This window comes from Lupinus angustifolius, chromosome LG07 (assembly GCF_001865875.1).
Source record: "Lupinus angustifolius cultivar Tanjil chromosome LG07, LupAngTanjil_v1.0, whole genome shotgun sequence".
Taxonomy (NCBI): domain Eukaryota; kingdom Viridiplantae; phylum Streptophyta; class Magnoliopsida; order Fabales; family Fabaceae; genus Lupinus; species Lupinus angustifolius.
In genome coordinates, this window is record NC_032015.1 from 12,152,023 (window position 1) to 12,166,585 (window position 14,563).

General features: G+C 31.7%; 1 protein-coding gene across 2 annotated transcripts; it reads left to right on the forward strand.

Annotated features, from left to right (window-relative positions):
- Positions 5,927-14,333, forward strand: LOC109352361 (subtilisin-like protease SBT2.5). Of its 2 annotated transcripts, none has more exons than XM_019594317.1 (11): positions 5,927-6,177; positions 6,946-7,162; positions 7,780-7,924; positions 8,041-8,435; positions 8,930-9,025; positions 9,197-9,269; positions 9,640-9,925; positions 11,268-11,593; positions 11,822-12,089; positions 12,608-12,889; positions 13,707-14,333. In XM_019594317.1, exons 2-11 carry the CDS (start codon positions 6,987-6,989, stop codon positions 14,111-14,113), a joined length of 2,454 nt encoding a protein of 817 aa, XP_019449862.1. In that variant the 5' UTR covers positions 5,927-6,177; positions 6,946-6,986; the 3' UTR covers positions 14,114-14,333. The 2 variants fall into 2 exon arrangements, with proteins under 2 accessions (XP_019449862.1, XP_019449864.1); XM_019594319.1 differs by lacking the exon at positions 5,927-6,177 and adding an exon at positions 6,312-6,455.

Here is a 14,563-nt window from a genome sequence, read left to right on the forward strand (position 1 = left end):
AAGGTGGAAGTTTGAAACTTGTTGTGAGATCGCCGGTTTGGCAATTCTCTCCACATAGTTGTTAGGGGGAGATATGTTGGGTTTGGGCTGACTTCCTATGTGGAGAAAGACCCAGTTGGGCAAAGTCCACTTGTTCCACTTAATCTAATAGATAGGGGTCAGATGTGGCAAGATGATATAGGCAATTTATGCAAAAGAGGCAATTGAAAAGTGAGAAAAGATAAGAAAACTCAACCCGCAGGAACTTCGAGCAGCCGTGAGAAATTCGTGACTGCGTCTTCGTTCACCCTTGGATCGGGCTAAAATTTGGATAGAAGGTTCAAAACGTATAGTAATTCATTCTGAACGGTTGGATTGGTGAGACGACGGCCGAGGTGGTAAAAATCGAGTTGTTACAGCAGCTGTGTTATTGGTTTTTTCTGGTTTTTCTTGTTCTCATTTTCAAGTTTGTTGCTCTGTTGTATGCCGTATTGTTGAACACTTTTTGTGCTATATTTTGGAGACATTATTGTATTCCTATTTTGATTATAGTGGAGCTTGATTGACTGGCTTGTGCCCGTGGTTTTTACTTCTCACTTTGGGAAGGTTTTCCACGTTAAAATTTCGGTGTCCCTTGTGCGTTACTGCATTATTTGATATTGCTCCTCATAGATTCTAGCAAGTTGGGGAAATTATTATCCTTTGTATATACTCTGTTAGAGTTTACATTGTTATTGTGTTGAATTTCCTATCAAATTAGGGGTATAAAATCTTAATACTGTGTCACAAACATGTTAAAAAGGTAAGAAGTTGTCGTACCACAAGGACTTACTAACTTAGTCTTTCAAAACCAAGTCACTAATCTAAGCTAGATTTTCAAAAGGTTTTACAAGTTTGGTTTGGTTGAAATTTTTTGATAATTAAAAGTGTTGGAACTTATATATAAGATTGACTCACTATTCAATTCAGTAATTTGGCAAACAATCAAACAACAAAATAGTGTTAGCCGCCAATGTCTAGGTCTATACTAACATTTTACCAAAATAGTTCTAAATATGTTTAACAACTAAGATGATAAAATTACACAATACCAACCATCAAACATGCCTCTATGTCTAGCAGTACACACCATCAAGCTTAATTTGAGAGTTTTTCAATGTAAATATGAGTCTATGTCTAGCAAACATATGAACATAGACATTCATTGTGATAATTAAACATGCAACTACATCTAGCTTTATGTATAAAGGATGAATTATATGTTTTAGACTATAGAACCAAAATTATTTCACTAAGTTCTTTTCCTAAGACAAACTAAACATTTCATTAAACACTTAGTACGCATTAAAGTACAACAAGACTAATTCTTAAAAATCAAGGTATTTGATTCATAATACATTAATGAACAGAAAAGAATCAATCTTAACTAAGAAGCAATCTAGTTAAGTATTTACATACTTAGTTTGATTGAAGAGAAGTTCGAAACTTGTAGTTTATGGAGAAATGTCGGCTAGTCCATGAACAAACAAGAACTTCACTACTTTTACCTCATAACCGTTACATCATATTTCCAACTATATAAAATTACAAACTAAGAAGAAAAATCATCATAAGTACTAAATTTAGTACTCAGTATATCTCTCTTGGCATCGTGGGTTTCTTTTGATATTTTTTAAACTTTGGCACCTGCGATGAGCACACCTACTTTCATATCAAACCCTTCGCCTGACTTCTTCCACACTTGACGTGGCTTTCACGCTCAGCGCTTTTTGCATTGAGGAGTTGATTTGTGGCTTTTGCATGCTTATGCCATTTCAATCTATTTTTGGCCCAATTAACCATTTTTAGCCTAAAATACTCATGGAAACTTGAAAAGTAGGATTAATACAATTTATCATCAAAATATCAGTTATGATTACATAAAGTAAGTATTTAGAGTCAAAAAATATTAAATTAATCTTATAAATTAAGGTGATTTTGACACTTAACATTATATGTTTCATCTTGTCATTTTAGATGTTCCATAAGTGATGGATTTCTTTTTTGTACTTTGCATGAACATGGAAAAATAATATTGATCCATTCGCTTTTGAATCGTGTGAGGCATTAAGATAGTAATTTTCATGATATCTTATATCAATATACTCAACATATCTAATGCAAAGTCTACAAAATATTTCTCCTTTAAGAAAATGTTGACGAAATATGAAGTTGGAGATATTTTAATGCAAGTAATGTTATTTCTTTATAAATTTGAAATACAACTAATCATTATATTTATGTTTTTAATTTTTGTAATATTTTAAATGTAAAAAAATATAGCATAACATGCTACGTGGCGTATCTATATTTTCTTCATTTTGAAATCTTGAATTCAGGAAGCATGAGATTATTATGATTTTTTCATTTGAGAAAAATATTGAGACTCAAGATAATGGTTTCATATTTATAGCCATAAAGATTATTAGAATTTAATTTAAATACAAGACATAGTAACAAAAATAATTACAATTACAACTTCATACAATCATGAATAATCATATAATTAATTTATTTTTACTCTAATGACAATTTGAAAAAGCATACACTAAATCATACACCATAATCAAACTCAATATTGTGTAAATTACAATACAAGTAGTGTCAAAGCTTAAAATGGCAACAAAATTTCAAGATGTAAATTTTTTTATTTGGGGCCCAATGAGTTTTCATATACTTTATGATTGATAAAGTTTCCAAATTAATCAAGTTGCTATAGAAATAATGAAAGGGGCCTATTGTGCCACACACCATGTTACCATTTTTAGCATATAAATAAGAGAAAAAAATGTATGTATTAATGGTGTATAAATTTTATATATTATCATTGTATTATTCATAATTCATTTTCAATTATTATTGACTCTTTAAAAACTAATACAAACAAAGGACAATGATTATATATAAATTTTTAGACCGTTTGTGTATAGATATATTACACTCTTAAACAAGGGCTTCCTCTAGTAACGGATACGCATCAAAACAACCAAGCTGTAAGGGTAATCTCGGCATTTCACATAAACCTGACAGCTACCCAAATGTGAAATTGTCAATGACGCATCACTACCTTTATTTAGTTTAATTTAAAAATTGCTAAGAATGAAATTACAATATTCATTTTTTGCTAAAAAAATTAGGTAAATTTAAATTCTATTAACACGTAAGTTAATTTAAAAAAATATTTTGCTAGATTTCTGTCAAAGGAAAACTCTGGCCTAGAAAAACAAATAATTTCAACACTTAGATATTATTATTTTTTTGAACGAGATGATTAATTTTTTTTGGTACATGATTAAATTATTTTGATTCATTGCATAATAAAATATTAATAAAAATTTACAAAACAATAGTACTCTTGAAAAATCAAGTTCTTCGTAGAAAACTAAGAAGCAAAAATAGTTTCAACTATTAAAATTTTTCACTGCACTCTGTTAGCATTGTGGCATTGCACTAAAATTAAACTAAATAAAAATAAAATAATATTATTTGGGTGTATTATATGATTCCATGGTCCACCATGTTATGCTTCTTGTCACTTTATCTTTCACATGATTGACTATGGAACATGAAATTTGTACATTTAGATATGGGACTATGGTGAATGTCGTTTTCTAAGCAAAGTATCATTATCCACTTTTTGTTTTTTTCTACATGATATTATTTGATGAATTGTTAATAATTATTTAATAATTATCAACAAAGATTTGATTGATATAAGGCATTCTTTGATAATTAAATATTGTATCTTATAATCGACATTTGTTGATAGATTAGTCACATATATGTAAGAAATCAATTTCAAGAGATAGTTGCATGTAACATGTATGATTGATTGAAAAATATATTTAAATTAAATATTTTTTCGACCAATCACAATAAGTAACATGTAAATAAAATACTTTTAAAACATAATATATGTTTAGTAATTTTATACTACTAGAATTCGAGCTACCTTTATTAAAAATAATTATTTAATATTTAAACATTGTTATGGGAATATAAATTTTCAAGTTAAACCAATAAAAGTTGAGTATAATATCTATAACTATCATTATGAAAATTTATCCACAATCAATATAATATTTATGTTTAATTTATATACTAGTCAATGATTATTACATATCTATATTATATATCTAAACTATATATAAAGCCAAAACTTGAAATAACTACCATGGTTCTATTTTTCTATTTTGCCCTTAACATTTTTTATTTCTAAAGTATAACCATATAATCCTAGATAACTATAATTAATATATTTCACTTTAAATTGGATATTATAATAAATACAAAAATTATACCATGAAATACATCAAAAAACATTATGATTCTCTAAAATAAAAAATACAAATTTAATACTTAATAAAAATATTTAATATCATAAAATTAGAATACGGGTCAACAAACACAAAGTGTCGGTACATACTAATAATAATAAGTAATATAGTAACAGTGTCAAAATCTATGTATACATATTTTTCTCATAAAATATTATGTTAAAGTTAAGTCTAGAATATAATTTATTTCTCCATGATATTATCTCTCCTTCACCCCTAACATACTAATTAGGCATGATGAGAAATTTAAGTCGAGATCCTTATATTAAGAAATCATCTTTAAGTGTTCCCTTATCCATTCCTATATAAGTTGGTAAAAGATTTGACATACGACCCATATAACCCATAAATTCAATGAGCTGTAAATTTTTAACCTTAAATACCATCCTCATCCTAATTTTATGAGGAAAAAATATAATACTCATAGTGTAAGAGTTTTTTATAATACCGCTATATCATATATTATGTATATTTAATCATCACTATCTTTAAATAAAAGTAATACAAATAAATAATAGATAATATATATCGATTATATATAAATCTTTATACTAGGATTATATATAAATATTATATTCATAAAGGTCTAAAGAAGTGAAATGTCAAGACGGGTGTTACAAATGATGTCATAAAGTTTGGTTGTAAATCAATTAATGAAAAAAATAATATCAATTAAAAAATGTAAACATTTCCTAAAATTGTTATTTTCTTTTATTATTGGCATGAGACATGATTTATTACAAAATTTAAGGGTGGAAACATGTCAGATAACCTATCAAGGCTCTATTACCTGACCTATGACAGGCTAGGCTAAGTTTTTTTTTACGAACATGTTAGACTCATGGTTTCTGAAAAATCTATTTAGCTTAACAGGCGAGACTTTAAGCTACCTAAAAGGCCTATTAAGCATAAGAGGCCAGCCTATTTAGTTATATTCCATAAGAATGTTGAAATTATAGTATCTTAATATGAGTAATATTATTATATATGTAATATTAATATAAAAATGTATATAAAAATATAATTTAATTATTAGAATTAGATGAGCCTAAATAAAAATAAGTCTATAAGTCCATTAAAATGTAGACATGATAGCATATTTTATGAGCATATAGTATAATAGGTCTTTAAACAGGTTAACATGTCAGACCAGACTTTTAAACATGCCAGACCTAGACTTTGAATTTTTTTAAAAAGACTAACAAGTCATGTCCAGACTCCTATATATTATATAGGCCGAGTCTATTTAAGACAAAACTTGACATAACCTAACTTGTTTTCATCCTTAACATGATCAGAGGAATAAACATTTATTATTTTTATTACCATCTTTTGTAGCATTAATATTTTTGCTTTTGACAAAATTATTTTTATTAGCCACACTTATCCCAAAGGATTAAAAAAAAACCATTGTCATTGTTTTCTCTACTACTCTTCTCCACTAACTCCACACTTTACTCCCGAATAATTTACAGTAAACATTGTTTATATATAGTTATGCACATTAGATTCTTGATTTGTAGTAAAAGATAACATAATTTGAATGAATGTTACAAATATATATATACACAGAATTGAATGAATGTATAATTAGATCTCAGATCGCAATATCCATTAGCGTGTATGTGAAGAATTCATCTTCCATTCTTATTTCTTCTTCATTCTTCTCCTTTTCTTGCTTTCCACGATTCTTTACTTCTACTTCTACTATAACTCCTTTATTCTCTTCTTCTTCTTCTTATTCTTCTTCCTTCATTATTTATCTTCACTTCATTTCCACGCGCTTTTATGGAATTCAGATCATGTTACTTCACTCACATTGGTAACTAACTTTTATTCATTCATTCACTTCATTCTTTATATTTATTTTTTATATTTCATATGAGTTACTAATCAGAGCAATAGGTGTTAATTCTTTTGTTTAATGATTCGTGTATTTATATTTTTATTAGACTTTGATTATTCTGTGTATGTGTGTGTGCTTAGTTTCGTGTTTGGAGTTTTTAGAATCACTTTTTTTGAAGATGTAAATGTTGTTCAGAATTTGCGCTAACTTGTTTGGTAATTTTATAGCAAAATTGATTTTGCATCTGGAAGTAGGTAAGTGTAGCTTTTGCATTAGTTGAAACTTTTATGGTCGTTATTTTTTTTTAATTTACACAACTTGATTTTTCGGTTGCCGTCAGCGACACTTGTTGGGAGCTGCACTCAGTCATCGCAGAGGGAATTAGTTCCTCATCCATCCAGGATATCATTGGTTATACAAAAAAGAAGAATAAACATCCAATTTGATATTTCGATTCTCGTGAGAGACACTTCTTGGAAACGGCAGCCAAACATCACGGAAAGAATTAGTTCCTCATCCAAAATATCATTCATTATAAAAAAAAAAGAAAAAACATCCAAATATAAATCACTAACTCTAAACTTAATTTTAACCAAAATCAGTTTTACAAAATTAAGTTCATTTAGAATCATGCAAAACACATTTTCTTTTGTTGTTATATTGTACCCTTGTGTTATGTAGCAATTGAACTAATTACCATTTTGCCTAACTTTCTTTCTGGTATTGTGTGTTTTGATGAAACAGATCTCATAAGCTATTGAAAATTGGAACTCCATTAAGTGAAAATGGGGTTGTTGGAGTATGGGAGTGTATTTATAATTTTATTTGCACTTCTGATATGTGGGGATGCAGAGGTTTACATAGTAACAGTTGAAGGTGAACCTATCATAAGTTATACTGGTGGTGTTGATGGGTTTGAAGCTACTTTTGTGGATTCTGATGAGAAAATTGATACCACAAGGTATTTCCATATATTCATACCAATTTTTAGCATACTCTACTAAGTATAGTCATGATATTAAAATTTTAAATTGTAAACAATTGCGAGAAAATGGTGATGCAAGAGTGACATAAGTCACGGCATTTTTGAAGAGTTTGATTCAAAATATGAAGACAGTGCATAGTGCATCTGTGCATATCATGTCTTTTTTTCCTGATAAGTTTCTTGACCTGTGAGATGTCCTTTTGAGACTTGAGCTTATTGCTAGACGGGGTGAACTTGTTAATGGTGTCTAATTTAAAATCCACATGTGTGAATTTAAACACTCTTGAAACAAAAAATGTTATGGTTTAATTGGTCATCATATTGAATTATTGTTAACTATGGCTCAGACAAGTGATTCTGAATATTCTATTTAGGATTTGATGCTTTTAGAGTTTTTGTTATCTCTTGGATTTTAAGGAAAATAGTGCAATAATCACTGCCTGCTTTGTTTTGTACTAAGTTTTTTATTTACTTAAGTTAATTATATTTTAAGTAGTTGTTTTGATGTTGTTTTCTATAGTTTTATAAATCAAGAACTGGATTTTGATTTGTGTGGTTGTTTACCTTTTGTACTATTATGAAACTTCTTCCAGTGAACTGGTCACTTCTTATGCTCAGCACCTTGAAAAAAGACATGATATGCTTCTCGGAATGTTGTTTGACCAAGGGACATACAATAAACTCTATAGCTATCGACATCTTATAAATGGGTTTGCTGTTCATCTTTCCCCAGAACAGGTGATGTCTTGTATTACTGTTTCACTATTCTATAGTTAACATTATTTATAAGTTTTGACTTTTTTGAATTAATTTCTGCACTCTTATTTTCATATGTTATCATCTTATATTAGTAGGCTGAAACTCTTAGACATGCTCCTGGTGTGAAATCTGTTGTGAGGGACTGGAAAGTGAGGAGACTTACAACACATACCCCACAATTTTTGGGGCTTCCAACTGGAGTATGGCCAACAGGAGGCGGCTATGATCGGGCCGGAGAAGACATTGTGATTGGATTCGTGGACTCCGGGATCTATCCTCACCACCCAAGCTTTGCAACTCATAATACTGAAACTTATGGGCCAGTTTCAAAATATAGAGGAAAATGCGAAGTTGATCCAGACACTAGAAGAAGTTTCTGTAATGGGAAGATTATTGGAGCACAACATTTTGCTCAAGCTGCAATAGCTGCCGGGGCATTTAACCCTTCAATTGATTTTGCATCTCCTTTAGATGGAGATGGGCATGGAAGGTTTGACCCTTTTCCTTCCTTTTTAACCTTTTCACTTTGAATCTTTCAGATGCCCTCTTTTATTGTATTATAATAAGTCCTTTGTTTAACATTAAAGAAATCTCTCTATCTACATTTATCTCTTTGTTTTTTGTTAAGTAAATACTACTATTGTCATGGTTTATTGATCAGTGTAGCATGAAATGGATACCCTGTCATGAACTTTAGCCAGACTTATGAAACATGACACTTATAGACTTAAAAGTGGGATGTATCATCATAATTCATTCGGAATTGATGATCAGGAGCTAGGCCCTGGAAGTTTTAAATGTACAGGATCTTTCACCTAGCTCGTTAGCAAAAATTCTCCAATACATGTTCTTCGTTCTATTTTCTTAAACATTCTAAATGGATACTAGATGGTATTAGCACACTTGCATGAAGCCATATCTTCTAATTTTTTACAGTTGTTCTTTTAACAACTCTGATGTTCTTCCTGCATCTTCATCTGGCAGTCATACAGCCTCTATTGCAGCTGGACGAAATGGAATTCCTGTGAGGATGCATGGACATGAATTTGGGAAAGCAAGTGGAATGGCTCCACGTGCCAGGTGAGGGTGAATTCCCCAAAATTTTCATTGTTTTGTTAAAACTTGGAATAGATTTATAATTGAGCATTATGCTATCGTTCGATTCAAAGACTTAGTGGTTGTTGGTTAAAACTTGGAATTACATGTACAGTCCTTTTTGTTGTGTTAAATGCTCGGTGTATTTGCATTCAGGATTGCTGTGTATAAAGCACTCTATCCACTGTTTGGAGGGTTTGTTGCAGATGTAGTTGCTGCAATTGATCAGGTATAAAACTATATTTTTATGTTGGTATTTTATCTCAAAATGGTTTGCCGTCCAGCAGAATATTCATGTCAAAGATAATTGTTGGTTCCGCGACTTTAAAAAATGGGTGGCCTTATCCCTGCAAGCGGAGAGGCTATTTCCAGGATTTGAACTTGTGACCTCATGGTCATTAAGCAACAACCTTACCATTGTGCCGCATGAAAAAGTCCTATGTTGTACTTCCTCCTTGACAGATATCTAGGCAATATATTTTCTCTAAGTATTAGTGTTTTGTCCATGTAGCCGATCCCACCAAGTGGGGAATGGCTTTGTTGTTTTTCTTGGTGGTGCTGCTGTATCTTAAGATGTTTAATTTTCAAATTCGAGACAGGCTGTACATGATGGGGTGGATATACTCAGCCTTTCAGTTGGACCAAATAGTCCTTCCACAGCCACCAAGACCACATATTTGAACCCTTTTGATATCACACTTCTCGGAGCTGTGAAAGCTGGTGTGTTTGTTGCTCAGGCTGCTGGAAATGGTGGTCCTTTTCCCAAGACACTAATTTCGTTTAGTCCATGGATAACATCTGTAGCAGCTGCAATTGATGATCGTAGTTATAAAAATCATCTGTTCCTTGGAAATGGAAAAATCTTAGCTGGAATTGGGTTGTCACGTGAGTTTTCTAGCTTCATAGTACGTCTCTTATAATATATTATTCATATTTATGGACTGGTACTAGGATATATGATATTGAGGATTTTGATGTAAAGTTTTTCCCTGGCTGATGAAAATGTCAAACAAATTTTTATAAAGAAGGTAAAGAAAGAAAAGTTAAAAAGAAACATATTGTTCAGCTATAGTAAGTTATTATGAATTTGTTCTTCACTTAATTGATTATATAGACATTTTCTCTCGTGTGCCATGAGAATAAAAGAAAAAGAAGAAAATAAGAGGAAACTGCCCTTATATTTTCTTCTGTGGATGACATCAAAGTTCCGAGTGTAGATAAGCATCCTTGGGTCTTAGGCTTGACATAAAGCATTTAGTAGCCTTAATTGCATTGATTTGATATAGGGTTTAGCATTATTGAAGATTTTTTTTGTGTATTGTTATTTCCTCATTGATATTTGGTTTTATACATATCGACCAGTATCGTTAATTAGCATTCACCTTTGGTGGTTTAAGGAATTTTAGTGAGATAAGTATCATCATATCAATAATAACGTGTGCAATGTAATGGTATGTTGACTATGTTTCACTACACGATTTGGAAATTATACTTTGTTTTACACTGGGGATAATTTTATACTGAGATCCAAGAAAGACGTTGTAGCGACCCCATTTTCGGTTAGAAACCAGATCTGCGACTAAGGTGTATTGGTGAAGCTGGTATGAAGATCAAATTCTCTGGTGGCTGAAGATCAAATTGTCATTTACTTTAATGTTGGTTTTCTATTGATGATAGACAGTGCTTCTTGGGGATGCACAAAGTAATTATTCATGCTTTGCTAAAATCATTGATGTCTAACAATATTAACCACCGGATAACCATTAAAAAGGTCTTAGAGCTAAATGTCCTTTCTGAAGAGATGATTTATTGTATAGCACAATAGTATCGTTTGATCCATGTAGCTAACCTCACTTAAATGGAAATATATTTTGTAGTTACTGTTGTATTGAGGGAGGGTTTTAGTTTCTATTCCTTGTAGTTTGTTGTCTTATAAAACAGTCAACAATGGGTATTGAAAATACCAATAAATTAATAGTCATAAGAACAAAGCCACTCCTGTTAAGGTTTACCAGTTACATTTGTTTTGTTAGATTTGGGGTTCAGCTATGAATGCTATGCTTGTGACTCATTAAATAAATTCATCAGCTCTTTCAAGAGAATTAAGGTCACTTAAGTGTTCTTTAAATTTCATGCTTATGTGCCAAAGCTTACTTATATTGTCCACAATTCATTTGTTGTCTGCTAGTTTCCTTGTATATTCAGTTTGTGTAATGGATTTGTGCAGCTTCTACACATCTAAACCAAACATACACATTGGTTGCTGCGACTGATGTACTGCTAGATTCTTCAGTTACGAAGTACAGCCCCACAGATTGTCAGAGACCAGAAGTTTTAAATAGGAACTTGATAAAGGGGAAAATTCTCCTATGTGGCTATTCTTACAACTTTATTTCTGGTACTGCATCAATAAAGAAGGTCTCAGAAACAGCAAGGGCCCTTGGTGCAGTTGGATTTGTTCTCTGTGTTGAAAATGTTAATCCCGGAGTCCATTTCTATCCAGTTCCTGTTGGCATTCCTGGGATTCTTATCACAGATGCCAGCAAGTCAAAGGTACTTCGCTTGTCTTTACTTCTATGTTTATGTGGGTGAGTCGTATATAATAACTGCTATCTGATTCCATATTTTTTTCTTATAGCCCATAAATTATTCCATAGTTAGCCACTCATACCAGCTACTATTTTACCACCTTTGTCTATGTTATCACCAATACCTTTTTATGATCACAAAGCATATGCTTTTTATGATGTGATTTAGTACTTGAAAATTCTTATTTTTCAGGAACTGATAGATTATTATAATATCTCCACTCCAAGAGACTGGACCGGAAGGGTAAAGAGTTTCAAGGGTACAGGTAAAATTGGGTATGGTTTGATGCCTATTCTCCATAAATCTGCACCACAGGTGGCATTATTCTCTGCTAGAGGGCCAAATATCAAGGACTATAACTACCAAGAGGCAGATCTTCTCAAACCAGATATATTAGCTCCTGGGTCATTGATTTGGGGAGCTTGGTCACTTAATGGAACTGATGAGGCAAATTATGACGGTAAGTAATGGTTTGACTAAGTTGTCTCTTCTTTGAACTTCTCCAGCCGGGCTTAAGCTTAGGTGAGTCTGAGAGGTGAGGTTTTAGGGGAGAAAAAAAGGTTAACCTTCATGTGTTGTTCATAAGAAGAAGTATTTAATTTAAAAATATGACACTCATGATCTTAGAGAGGCAGAAACTATTCCTTTGCAGGACAGTTGGACCCTACATGGTTATCGACGAGTTTATGCGCAGGAATATTTGTATCTTTGTTTCTCATACTATTATACTGTCATGTTCTTAATGAAAAGGAGAGGTATCATAACTAGTGATTCTTTAAATAAGATGGCTTTTCTTTTGCTTATGTTAATGAAACAGAGAACTCATCAATAAATGCGACCAGACACATAATATCCTCCTTGCAGAGAAAACACGTGGAGACTTTACAAGGCAGTGGTTTAACTAATATGCTCTAAGAACAGTAGATATTGATGTTTGAGATATTTTGGATTTATTTTAGTAATATTTTGCTTGAGCAGGAGAGGGATTTGCTATGATATCTGGCACTAGCATGGCTGCACCACATATAGCAGGAATTGCAGCTCTTATAAAGCAGCAACATCCACATTGGAGCCCTGCTGCCATTAAATCAGCCCTGATGACGACATCAACTACTTTAGACAGAGCCGGAAATCCTATTCTAGCACAGCAATATTCTGACACAGAAGCTATGAATCTGGTCAGAGCTACTCCTTTTGATTATGGAAGTGGACATATTAATCCAAGAGCTGCCCTTGACCCTGGCCTCATCTTTGATGCAGGTTTATTTACTTATTCCACCTTACATTACAAATTTCTTCATCTTAGTATGCTTAGTTCCAACTTAACTAGAAAACATGAGATTGTAAGTAGTAACTGAGAATCAATAAGTAAAATCGAGGAATTATTAGATGGGTTCTTGATGTGTGAAGTTAACTTGAAGAAAGAATAATTCTGAAAAGCCATCTTTGGGTCTTAGACATCTATGCTGTGCCAGTTTGGGATGTTTACATGATTTGCAAAAATGTTTAAATAAGTACATTTGAAAATGGATATGTGGCCCAAAATTTCATGACAATGCCAACTAGAATAATTGCAGTGAATCTTACATCCAAGTAATAAAATAACAGATAGAAGATGTAATTAAAAGGTACCATATAAGAAAAATCACTTTAAACTGGTTATTTTGTATAATATAGATTGGTTAAAACAGCCAATCTTAGTATTTGTATCAAGAGTTCTTTCTTTGGAATTCTCTTCTATTATAGTTCTTAAATGTACCTTTCTGAAGGAGTGGAGATTCTGTTTCCATTTTCTGCATGTTTTAATTCCTGAAACAAATTTAATATTAGAATAATGATATATCCTACAAAATTATTCTTCACATCTTCTTATACCACGAGAAAAGTGACATGTATCACAAATGATATTTTAAAGTGGTACTTTGTGACACAAGTCACTTTTCTTGTAGTGTGTGATGATTTTTAGGTTGATTTGGTAGGAGGATGTATCATCTTTCTTAATATATTAATTCAGGATTGAAAAACCAAAAAATTAAAAAATGAAACTGCTTCATTAATTTTGCCAATCATTTTGCAGGGTATGAGGATTATATTGGGTTCTTGTGCACAACACCTAGCATTGATGTTCATGAAATAAGGAAATACACAAACTTGCCATGTAACTATACCATAGGCCACCCAACAAATTTAAACACTCCATCTATTACATTTTCCCATCTTGTAAGAACTCAAATCGTCACTCGCACTGTCACTAATGTTGCTCAGGAAGAAACTTATGTGATCACAGCCAGAATGGACCCATCAGTTGCCATTGAAGTTAACCCTCCAGCAATGACCATCAAAGCAGGCATGTCGCGTAAATTTACGGTGACACTTACTGTTCGGTCAGTAACCGGAACCTATAGTTTTGGAGAGGTTTTATTGAAAGGGAGCAGAGGGCACAAGGTAAGGATTCCTGTTCTGGCCAATGGGTATCAAAGATAGGTTAGTTTGTTCAGCAAAGAAAATTATGCTTATAGTATTCTTTGTAATTTGTGGAAAATAAAGTATGGTGCTAGATTTATTCATAAAAAAACATATGATATTGAATAGGTGTAAATGTAAGCAGTTGTAAGGGGGAAATTCCCAGTTTCTTCCACATATAAAGTTTTGCTGATATTTTCTACTCATTTGTTTAAATGTTTCCTCATGAAAAGTTTTTACATGTTTACTTGCTCACTGCAGTTTGTATAGTGGAAAATAATTGATTGTTACATGGTTCCCTTATTTAGCATACATATTGCATATCGAATTCGGGTATACTGCAACCACATACCAACTTTCTTACAGAAGAAAGTTTTGTACTAATAATGTAAAAAGTAATGAACCATATTCCATATTGGAACAAGTATCACAAATCATGCTATGAATTATACTTTTTAAGTGGTATAAGTT

What these genes read in the sequence shown, in the direction of transcription:
- LOC109352361 (XM_019594317.1), top strand. Translation starts at nt 6,987, where the DNA reads ATGGGGTTGTTGGAGTATGGGAGTGTATTTATAATTTTATTTGCACTT. An exon ending in TTCATCTTTCCCCAGAACAG is followed by an intron (nt 7,925 to 8,040) that starts GTGATGTCTTGT and finishes TTATATTAGTAG; the next exon opens with GCTGAAACTCTTAGACATGC. An exon ending in TGGCCTCATCTTTGATGCAG is followed by an intron (nt 12,890 to 13,706) that starts GTTTATTTACTT and finishes ATCATTTTGCAG; the next exon opens with GGTATGAGGATTATATTGGG.